Source organism: Coloeus monedula, assembly GCF_965178545.1.
Source record: "Coloeus monedula genome assembly, chromosome: 3".
In the NCBI taxonomy this organism is placed as follows: domain Eukaryota; kingdom Metazoa; phylum Chordata; class Aves; order Passeriformes; family Corvidae; genus Coloeus; species Coloeus monedula.
In genome coordinates this window covers 50931030-50943175 of record NC_138783.1, presented here as the reverse complement: position 1 = coordinate 50943175, position 12146 = coordinate 50931030, and the positions used below count along the sequence as shown (strand labels likewise).

The window sequence follows — 12146 nt, the reverse complement described above, 5'->3', positions numbered from 1 at the left end:
CCATCTGGCAGGCACAATGAGGTTTGATATGAATAGTGTATAGGACCACAGTATTGATAAAAATTAACATAATAATTGAATTTAACTAGCAGTTTGCTTATATTATTATGCAGGAAATGAGGGAAGGAAAAGATCTGTAATATTTCAACTCATAGAAGAACTATCAAATCAAAATGGAAATGTTTTTAAATTCCCACTGCATGTACAGTACTGAAGTTATTACTACATGACAATGATCAGAGGTAGGCAGAAAAAGACTACATGCTGTCTGTGGGGTTGTTTTTTGGTTTTGGTTCTTTTTTTTTTTTTTTGGGGGGGGGGGGTGTTGTATGGTATTTATGGTTTGGGTTTTGTTTTGTGGATTTTTTACCTCAGAGGGTTTGCTTAGACTTGTTTTAGGTGAAACTTCCTTTTTGGAGAAGGAGGAATGAAATTGCACTAAGTAACAGCTGTTGCACGCAACACTGGTTTCACATGTAATGTTCTTCTCCTTACATACTTTATGCTAGAGAGCATCTGATCTGCCTGGATTCTCAGATAAACTTTCCCAAGCTCTTCAAAACTTTTCTTTCCCCACATTGTCAGACCGACCTCAAGCAAATGTGTATCTAGATATAAAAATCCATACTGAAGTAATGTATTTTCCCCTCAATATTACATCCTAAGGATTTAGTCTAATTCAGAGGACTGTATCCAGAACTTTTAACAATTTCTAAGGATACTCAGTTTATATAGTCACCTTGGCAGCTGAACACAAATTAAACCTGAAGATTTGAAATATGAAAATATTTATCAGCAGAAAGAGGTTGCCAAAATCATTCTTTTTAAAAGGTTGTTGCTGACAGAGGTAAAATAATATTGATGAGAAGACTGTCTTCTGAGTTGAACAATTTTTTAAACAGAACTTAACAAACCTACCAGCAACTAGCATGCACTGGATTGCTGCACAGCACACATTAAACTTGCAGAATTCTGTGGACTGCCACACAAAATTTATCTCCATTCTTTCCTATTTTCAACACGCCCAGATATAACAGATACTTCAGCCCATTCCTACATCTCTTCTAGACCATGCCCTTCCTAGAACAGATCAGTTTGTCTGCAGTGGAGCCAAGATACAGACAGAAAATGAAATTATGTATGTCAACCAACACTAATTCAGACAACTATAAAAACTACTGAAAATATAACTAATTTCAGGAAAAAAGAAATACAGCAGTTTTTCATTACTAAAAAGCAGGAAAAAAAAAGGTGATAGACCAAAGCACGATGATGCAGTACTTCCAATGGTTATGATACTGTTTAGAAGTACCTTAGAAGTCAGGAATTTGCACCATTAGGATAAAAGTGAAATTTGCCTTGGCTTTTTGTTTGTTTTGTTGTTGTTGCTGTTCTTTTATTCTATTTTATTTTTAAACCACTACCCAGATTAGTTTCTCTAGGCTCCTCACTCCCATGATAATTTTCTCTGTCAGATATGCCTTAATATAAGCTTCATCTTGGATCGTGTATTACAAAGTTATCTGGATTAGGTTTTACAAAAGGCACCTTTAGATAAGGTAGGCATGTTGCCTTGGAGATCTAAGTATGATTATTAATAACAGACCATTTAACTTCAAGAGTCTGTATAAAAGAAAATGATGCAAGTGGGTTTTTTTTGTCTAATTCTCTTTGGGAAAGAATCCTTTATAAGATAAAAATCCTTTATTTGTATTTTCAGCTTCTCCAAAACAATACAAGGAGATTCTATGAATAATTCCATCGCAGGCTGTTAATATAATAATTATTGAAAATTAATCTTAGCATAAACAGATAAAGTGGTATTAAGGAAAATCATACACCAACAATTAACATTTCCATGAGCTACAGCTATGGCAGCTCTCTAAAGTGCTTCCTTAGCTTCCAGTTTAAGTATGTTTTTTCTTTCTGTAAGCTTGTTGCAGAGAAAGGGGAAGTGACTTCTTTCTTATGCCTTTTCAATTTTTTTCTTGTAACATGTGATGAAGCTTATAACACTACTAATCATGTTTCATTCATAAACATGAATCAGCTGAATAGGGGTTGTGTGAGAGAACTAGAGAGGCAAGCCACATCTTGCTAACAGGCAAAACATTTTGGGACACAGACTCCAGTAACAAATTAGTCACCCTTAATAGTCCCTGGATATTCTGAATTATGCAGAGGTAGGGCAGTTTAGGAGCTTGCGAATGGTTTCTACTACATGATGCAGTGGCTGTAGTTTCATCAGAAACCCTTGTCCAGGCATTCTGATTTGCCAAATCACATTCTGGCTGTCACAGCTTGGGAAAATTCAAGTACCACTGATTTTATCTGAGAACAACTAGGTCACACCAGTGATATGAAATTTTAGGAGCAATATCCAGCATTCTTCCCTTCAAAACACAGAGGGAAAGGGTTACCAGCACTAAACAATGCAAATTCTGAATTTTACATTGGAGTCAGCAGTGGACTGGGACCTTGGCTGTCCATGAGAGGCATAAAGGCAAATGCAGCAACCTCAGGAAAGATTACTTCCATACCTACTGTCAAGTTTAAATACCTGTGCCAGCTATGACAAGAAAATGACTGAAAGTCAGGATGAGAGGACAGGTTAGGAAGGTAGGATACTACATGGCATTCAACTTATTTGCTGCCACGATCTATAAGATGAAATCAATTAAACTAAAGACATTAATAAGAATTATTGGAAACTCACAGATTTTTCATATTAAGCTAATAAATAAAATCAATACATCAAATTCTAATTCCTGTCAAGATGTGTTGTTTCATATCTGTGGAAACTTGCTGTTTCTTATCAAACTATTAATCTTAAAAAGTACATGCAGCAGCACTAGTAGATAGTAACCCAAAACCTCATCATCTGAACATAAAAAAAATAGTAAAGGAAAAGAAAATAATTACTAAAATTATTAATGAGATATTAACTGGCCAAAGCAAAGCGCACTAAACATTGACAAGAAAAAACGAAGAGTAGGAGTTGCTGCCCTATTCAATGTTTCCGTTTTACTGACTTACAAGAGGTGCGCAATACACTCTGTAACAGGGCTATCTGCATTCAGTAGTGAAAATGTCAGTAATAAAACTGTCTGAAAAGTTGCTTACATTTACTTTGCTACAAACTCTAGTTGGGTGTACATATCACCTTTAAGGTGGACATAGACACTGTATTTATTTAGTAGGATAAACAGTAGATGTATTCTTAAGTTTTATTGCATGATGTATGCGATCTAGCAAATCCAGTGATGAATTTCTAGAATGAGACTCTGAGGGAAGCCTATGTTGGAGCAGGCTTCTAGCAGGACCTGTGGCCCCATGGAGAGAGAAGCCCGTGTGGGAGCAGGTTTGCTGGCAGGACTTGCAACTCCATGGGGACCCACACTGCAGCAGTGTGATCCTGAAGGATTGCACCCCATGGAAGGGACCCGCGCTAGAGCAGCTCATGGAGGACTGTCTCCTGTGGGAGGGACCCCGTGTTGGAGCAGGGGAAGAGTGTGAGGAGTTCTTCCCCTAAGGAGGAAGGAGTGGCAGAGACAATGTGTGATGAGCTGACCAGAACTCCTATTTCCTGTTCCCTTCCTGGGAAAGTAGAAAGAGAAATCAGGAGTGAAGTTAAACCCAGGAAGAGGAGAGGAGTAGGGGGAAGATGTTTTTCAGATTTGGGTTTATTTCTCATTATCCTACTCTGATTTGATTGGCAATAAATTCAACTAATTTCCCCAAGTCGAGTCTGCTTTATCTGTGACAGTAACTGGTGAGTGATCTCTCCTTGCCCTTACCTCAACCCACAAGCCTTTTGATATATTTTCTGACCCCTGCCCAGCTGAGCAGGGAAGCGATGGAGTGGCTTTGGGTGGCAACTTGATACATCCAGAGTCAGTGCACTCTATGTTTCTTTTTATGACATTAAATGCCTTATTGTCCTAAATTGCTAATTATTTTATTCAAACCAGAGTAAAGAAAATCAGGATGAAAAGTAGCACTCTTGGAAGCGCAGTTAAAAGACCACTTTCCTGAACAGCAGGTGCATAATTTCATCTGAGAAAACGTACTTAAGGTATGAACACAGTTTCCATTCTTTTAATTCCAGTGTACAAGAGCAGAAGAATTTATACAGCGCTCCAGAAGCAGAATTGTAGGTTATTTCAATACTTGGCCTCATGGAAAATGTAGCTAAGGCACACAGGGATATACATATAACAGGAATAAAGACCATTTACAAAGAATACCACTAAACCATGAATTTGCTATATTCATATTCCCCTGCTTTATAATTTAAAATTTTATTTACAATAAATCTATTCATTTAGAAAATTAAAATTCAATATGGATCAAGATGATTAAGAAGAAAGGTGTTCCTCATAGTCCTGTTAATAAAGCCCTTCTAATTTTAAAAAAATCCAAACAACAAATCAAATAATTGAGAACCCTGAACTTATTGAACAGTTTTTGATATTTGCAGGAGAGAAAGAGGATTCAGAAAAGTAGTAGAACTGGGGCAGCCCTTTGTTGCTGTTGTAGATATATTTTTATAGGTAAGACAGGTATAACTGAGTATCAGATACAGTTTGACATAAAGAGAAAGAATAATCTAATAAATAAGGGGGGATGAGGAAAGGACTCATTAAGTGCATCACTTCCCTTATTCCACTCCTCAAATGAACCTTATGTTTAGCACTCTTTCCACATTACCTCCTTTCTTTGATCCCAAAAATATTTTATTCTTCTATTTGTCTACTTCCTTTTTCACTTTCAGTATTATTGTTCTTGATATCTATAGCCCATTAAATAAAATATGAGAAAATAATGCACATACACCAAAAAACATTTTAATTCAACATATAAGTTACATCTCATCAAGCAGCCATTTGCTTAAAATTTTTTTCAATATGTCCTTGAGTTAGGATCACATCCTCTTGTATTATGCATTTGTACAATCATATAGCACAATTAATTACAGATCTCTTTTTAGAATATAATCTAATTATAGAAGAAATGCATTGACCTATTCAAGAATAATTTTTTTTCTACTTACAGTTCAACTAACTCCAGAAATGTTCTGTACATTTTCAATTAAACATTATGAATGTTCTTACTCGCTGGGTAGACCACACACTTGGGAAGAATTAGTCTTAATCTCAACTTCTAAAACTTACATTACATTAGCTCTTCATTTTTAAACAGATCTAGTTATTGCTTTGTCATCTATTACAGATTCAGCTCATTAATGAATTTAACATATATTTTATTCTTATGTGGGAACACATACACACATAACCTTCCTTAAATTAGAATAAAGCAATTTTTTATTCTGCTTTGCCAGAAAATAAAAACATACAGGGATTTTTTTTCCAAGCTTATTTCAAACCAAGTATTTCTTTTTCTATTTCCCTTACTTTACAATGCTTCAATGCCAAATACATCCTGAAAAAGAGACTTAAAAAATATATATATATATATATTCCACGTGAGCCAGTACACAACCAGCTTTTCTGTCTTTCAAATTTGTTGGCAATTTTAGTATTATTTAATTATTTTTTCAGTTAACTAATGTTTAACTGAACTATCTAATGCAATAAGAAATATCCAGAATAATTAATAGAAGAATATTCTAGAATGGAAAATAAGCCATGTGCTCTGCATAAGCACCTATTTTATCACTTTACTCATATAGAAAAGTCAGCTTACCTTATCCCTAGACACTGCTTTCTAGCAGGCTTTGGTTACAAATAATCCTACGGGGAAACACCATACCAGTTCTTCAGCATTACCTTTTCAGATTTGTTACCCCCAAATGTTTAGGCCACACATTTTTCTGGAGAAGTTTAGCTGTCCTGTGTTGCCTCTAGAACAGGAGGCTGCCCTGACAAGCAAGTAGCAAGAGATCTTTGCAAAATAACTATAGTTGAGCTAGCTTTGAGCAAGGAGTCACCATCCCTGGAGGCATTTAAAAGATGTGCAGATGTGGCATTTAAGGGCGTGGTTTAGTGGTGGACTTGGCAGTCCTAGGTTAATGGTTGGACTCCATGATCTTAGAGATCTTTTCCATCTTAAAGGATTCTATGATTCTAAGTCAGCATGGGTACTGACAGACTCCTAGGTAGTCCTTTTCAGGCTTCCAGTGGAAGCATTAATCTAACATCTGTGAAGGCTTTTCAAGTTAGAGATGTCTTCCATAGTATCAGAGGAGAGACTACATGGGTCCCAGATTAAAATTCTCTTGGGGTGTCCCCAGTCACTGTTGCAACTGTAATATGGCCACAAAACACCTGATCATAGCTCTGTGACTTTCTGACCATGTATAATTAATTTTTGAATGTTATGAAATATGAATTCAAATGACACACACTTTGAGAATGTAAACAACATTGTACTCTCAAGTAAAAGCATATTGATTTCTTTCAGAAGTTGGAAGAACTGTCATAAAACTACCCTTAAAGACTGTAGAGTGATTTGAATTTATTATTTAATCATATCAGTTTTATGCCAGTTCAGACGGGATTCTCATCAGATCAATACAATTTACATATTGTACAGTAAACTATTTTTAGAAAAATAGTAACTTTTTCAAAGAAGCAGGGGCAAAGTGTAGAAAAAATTATAGAACATTCCCACAAAAAAAGGGGAAAAATATTGTAAGATTAATTTTTTTTTTATCTTGGTTAAAAGAGGCTTACCAAACTGTTGTTTCCACCTGACTGTCATGCAGCTGTCGATTGTCTAACTGGGCAAAGAGAGGAAAAAGAACCTGGATCCCTCCAATGGAATGAATTGCGCTGTGAATGGAGTGGGTTACAATAGCTTTCACGTCCTAAATATATAAAATAAAGGAAAAACCACAATTAATCTCAATTTTAAAGGACAGTTAAAAATAAAATTTGGAGCTCTTTAACCCCAAATTGAATGCAGACTTTTTTTAAACTTTGCTTCATTACTTTGTTTCATTCTATTACAATATTTCAATTATAATCACTGTATTTAAAGGCAAACATTAAACAGAAAATTTTCAGTATCATGGAAAACTATGCCTCATGGTATGCTCTATGTTTCTCATGGAATACTTTTTTTCTTGCTTTAAAAAGTGAGCAAAGAAAGAACAGTTTAAGTGAAAGTTATATTACGAGCTGACAGAACACAAAACAACAACCTCTGTACACTATCACACAAATCCTGTGATGTTCAGCTAACAGTAATCACAGAACATCAACTTAGCAGCACAAACCTGAAGCATGAGAGCATGGGGGGAGTGTACAAAAATGGAAGGATTCTCCTTTGGTGAGGATTCAAGGCATAGCTGAGCATCGGTGGCCTTCGCATTATAGGTAAAAGCGATGCTACTTGCGAGTTTCCCATCATACAGGACTTGTTTATGGTGCTCAGCCAGATGAATGTCACTCTCTGATTTAAATTTGAATGTACTCTGAAAAAAACCAAAAGTTTTACAAGGTAATTAATTTAGACAAATTCCCTGACACAAAATGTGCAAAAACTACATTGGACTTGAGAAGGAATAAACAAACGACTAAACTTTGCTTGCATTTACAAGTAGCCTAATGCTACCGAACAATGAGATAGATTTTCTTATTTACTCTACACCACATCATTACATCAATGCAATATTTGGTATTTTATGTATTATCTCTCCTTTTTGCATCACTGTTTACAAGTTTCAGAAGTAACTACCTTAAAAAAGTCACACTAAGTATCCATAAATATGTTAAAATAAAAATTAAGCATGAAACACATTAAAAATAAAGAACAAATTAAATGCCTTATATTTTAGTTTATATAAACTCACTCAAATTAGAATATAAAATGCTATACCATGTTGACTAAAGGAACAGGTTTTTTTGAACAGTATTAAAAACCATGCTTCATTAACAGTCAGGAGTATATATAAACAAGCTACTTATACTAAAAAAAAATTCCAAAATAAATCATAAATGCCATATTTCACACTAATTATTCTCAAAATCAGAGCTTTTGTAAGGAAGACTGAAGAATTTAATTGTTATTTTTAAACATATCGTGATTCATATCTGATCTAAAACTAAGTTTTCTGGCAAATCAATAAGGCATGAGAAAATAGCTTTCTGTCTTTCTGCAAAGCATTGTCAGATTTACTTAGCATATAACTATTGCATACAACAATCATTTAACAGTGGCAAAAAGACATCTAGTAGTAACACAGTACAGTGCTGTACTGATACAAGGAAAACAAATTTGTTAGAAATGACCACAATTTAATGAAGATATCTATCCATCTATCTATAAAATGTTATTTCTAAAATATCTACTCAGTTTAAAATAATTTATTTCTGAGGTTATATATTAATCATTTCCCTTGCTCTCACTGCATATAGTGATCATAATTCTCTTTATCCCTTTGGTCCTACCAAATCTCCCCTTTCCCCCCCCAGTATGAAATCCTGTATCATGAAACTACTGAAAGTACCGTAACTGGGGTTTTTGCTATCCATGTTAGAATTAACACAGGAAACTTATCAGCTCTTTCCAAACAAATCAGAGGTTCCTACCATTGATGTAACCCCATAAACCCCATGCAGCCTTTTCAGAGCTCTCAGGGCTGCTAGAAACCCTGAAAAAATTCTCTTGATTACAGCCAAACAATGGGAAAGTGCATCTGCTCAAGTGACTGACACATGGCAATATAAGGTCTGCTGACTAGCACCCCTTTGTATGTGGGTCATAAGCTGAACAGACTGGCCACATGACTGGAGCTGCTGCAGAACCCTTGGAGCACATCTGTTGGCCAGCACTGTCCCATCCTTGGTGATGCCCGGCAGAAGGGAGGCTGCAATGCTGAAAAGGTACAAGACAAAGCTACCGTAACAGAAAGCACAACCAGGAAGGGCAAATGCATGTGAATGGCAAGTCTGTGGTTCCACCTCCATTGGACAATGTAGGATAATATCTTTAGCTGCATTAGGAGGGGTGTTGCAAACAGGTGGAGGAAGGTGTTGCTTCCCCTCTACTTAGCATTGGTGAGGCCACACCTGGAGTTCTGGGCTACCACTGGGAGCCATGGACTTACTGGAGAGAGTGCAACGAATAGCCACTAAAACATGAAGGGACTGAAGCATCTCTCTCATGAGGAAAGGCTGAGAGAGTTGGGACTCTCCGGCCTGCAGAAAAGAAGCAGCAGAGGGGATCTCATATATAAATAACAGAAGGGAGGTTAAAAAGAAGATAGAGTCAGACTCCTCTCAGTGGTGCCCAGTGGCAGTACACAAGTCAATGAGCAAAACTGGAACAAGGAGTCTCCCTCTGAACATCAGAAAACACTTTTTCACTGTGAAGGTGCCCAGCAAGGTGATAGAGTCTCTATCTTGGGACATATTAAAACACTGTCAGGACATAGTCCTGGGCAACTGGCTCTAGGCAACCCTTTTTGAGCAGGGAGGTTGAACCAGAGGACTTCCAGCTTCCAGTTGCTTCCTGCATCTTCAACCACTGTGTGATTCTGTGATTTGCATTTGGGTAAGGAGTCTGTTTTGTAGGGAAACACCCAGTGATCCTCACTAAATGACTGCTCATATTGCAAAGCTGTTCAGAAGCAAAGAGACTTCTTTTAGGCTGAAACTCAAATGTCCTGCAATTGGTGGTATTCATTCAGCCCAAAGGATCAGACTACAGCCAATCCAAAGTAAAAACACCAATATAACACCCTGTGACTATTCACTCCTCAACTAAATGTTTAAATCTAGAATTGTGTTCCTATTGTGCTACACTACTTTCTGAAATAGAAATTCCCAAAGAAGGAATATTATGCTTAGAACTTGAGAGCTGGCTTTCTGTTGATATGGCTGCCTACATGTCACTTATCGGGAAATGACTGCTACAGATTAGAGATTTGTCCTGAGGAAGGTGACATGTATTTCACCCCAGAGGGCATTTTAACTATACATAGAAACCTCTGTGCACTTTCTGCAGAGGAAAAATAATTTAGTGATTTCATTGATTTCCAAAGACATCTACATGATGTATGTACTGTATTTTAATATTTTACCACATGAAAACACTTATTACCCTGAAACTCTTTCATGCCTCTCAGCTTTTTCAGATTCCAAAACTCATAAATTTTTTCCACTGTTCAGTTTTTCATAACTTTGCTGTTTAAATATGTCAAAGTGTTTCAACACAAAATCTTATCATTTCATTACCATGAAATTTTGCAATGTTCTAAACTGCTTACGTTAAATCAGTTTTATACACAAATTTTGGCATTAATCTACCTCCTAGTTGTCAGTGTTTAATATTCCGCAAGAAATTATCAGAGATCACTATTTGAAAGTCAGACACAAATAAGTTATGAATCAACATAATACTGTCTCACACTTTCTGGGCAAAAAACAAGAATTAAAGGAACATTCTGCCATTAAAGCCTAACAAAAGCAATCATGAATTGGAAATTCTGGTTTCCTACTCAAAAGATTATTATAACAGAATGGAAAGAGACGCTACAAATTCTGATATATGATACTCCTTTATTACTAACATTGATCCACAGAAAGAGAAAAGAAATTTAGTATATGCACACTGTTCTGGGGACTTGGGAAAAGACATCCACAGCAGGGTAGTAGAGACTGCTGTGCATATAAGCTCAAGTTACTGGTCACTAAGGAATGCAACTCTGAGGTCTGGCACAAGGAGTGTGAGGGCATCAAGAGAGAAAAACAGAGCCTTGGATTTAACATATTCTATATAAGGTAATATATATATATACAGGATCCAAACAAAATATGTTTGTTGCTCCCACAGGAATAGGAAGGAACAGAGAGACATGAGAATTACTCCAGCACTGTGTTCTTCAGTAAAAGAATCGGTACTTGATCAAGAACACTGTTTAAATACCAGCAGCTCTCCCCCTTCCTTTAGCAGCAAGACTGTGGCTTTTTGATTTACTATTCACTACATTTTTCCCCTGTAGGTTCAGCATCATACATAAAATATTATCTTGTACTATGTAATCGGTTTAAGCAAATTTAAATTTTCAATGCTATTTTCTGTGTGAGTGTGCAGGCATGAGTGTATTCTTACTACAACCTTCTTATGTGACAAAAAGATTGATATTGCAGCACTGATCAAGAGCAAACTCAGATGCAGCAACATATGGAATAATGTGATACATATATAACATATATGGAATAATCTGATAACTTGCTTTGAAATGCCTATGGGGCGGTTAAGAGGAGTGGCACAGATTTGACAGGGCTATTAGAACAGGGCTTTGGGAAACATCCTTTTATTAACAGCACCAAACAATGCTATCAGATGCATCTCTTCCTCTCACATTACCTCCCTTGCCCCTCCATTCTGTTTATCAGCCCCTCGGGATCCCAGCAGACAGCTTTTCCTCTCTACTGCCTGGGAACGAGGGTGGGCAGCAGAGAAAGCACAGTGAGACCAAGGATGCTGCTCTCATTTCCTTTTTCTTTCTTCAGACTCTAATAACTGAAAGGGTCCATGGAGTAGGTGAAAGTCCTGTTCAGTAATGGCAAGGCTCAAACTGAGCATGCTTTATTACAAATAAAGCCTGGGAATGCAAATACTGAATCATAATATTTCTACTAAATAGAGTTTTAAATTTAAAGATACATTATTAATTAATTAGGGAAGACATAATGGGGAAGAGACAAATCACATGGTTCTATTGCCAGTATATTTGCCTCTCTTCTCCCCTTAAAAATTTGATTATGAGTAATTTCTTTGCAATAGCTACTAAGAGTGTCAGTTTTTCAATATTGCTACTCACACAATGGAACTTTTTTTTTAAAAAAAAGCCTTTTGCTACAAGTGAAAATTTAGTATTTCAAACTAAAACATCTATTTGCCTAACAAATTTTTATATTAGGGCATGCTGGTTATAACCAAATGCACTCATAAGAACATGCTGAGCAAGATCTGCTTCTATGTTACTACACTCTGTATAAGCATGTCATGTGCAATAAATAATATAAACAATACACATAAATATATAATTATTTGATGTGCATAATAAGTAAGACTTGTTTTAATGACTTCTCCAGTCAATCCTAAAACCTGTTGCTTCTACCTGCACCACAGAACAGGCATAGGACAAAGTGCAACAGATTCATTTTTATTTG

The 12146-nt window shown here is 36.2% G+C and overlaps 1 protein-coding gene across 4 annotated transcripts in view; it reads right to left on the bottom strand.

The window, feature by feature from the left end:
• NBEA (neurobeachin) overlaps window positions 1-12146 on the bottom strand; it is a gene marked incomplete at its 5' end in the record, with an annotated part of 466147 nt that overhangs the window by 343358 nt on the left and 110643 nt on the right. For all 4 annotated transcript variants that reach the window (XM_082279412.1, XM_082279411.1, XM_082279414.1 and 1 more), the window contains 2 exons: window positions 6696-6829; window positions 7241-7438. In XM_082279412.1, the coding sequence (XP_082135538.1) occupies window positions 6696-6829; window positions 7241-7438 (332 nt within the window). The remainder of the gene's footprint in view (window positions 1-6695; window positions 6830-7240; window positions 7439-12146) is intronic.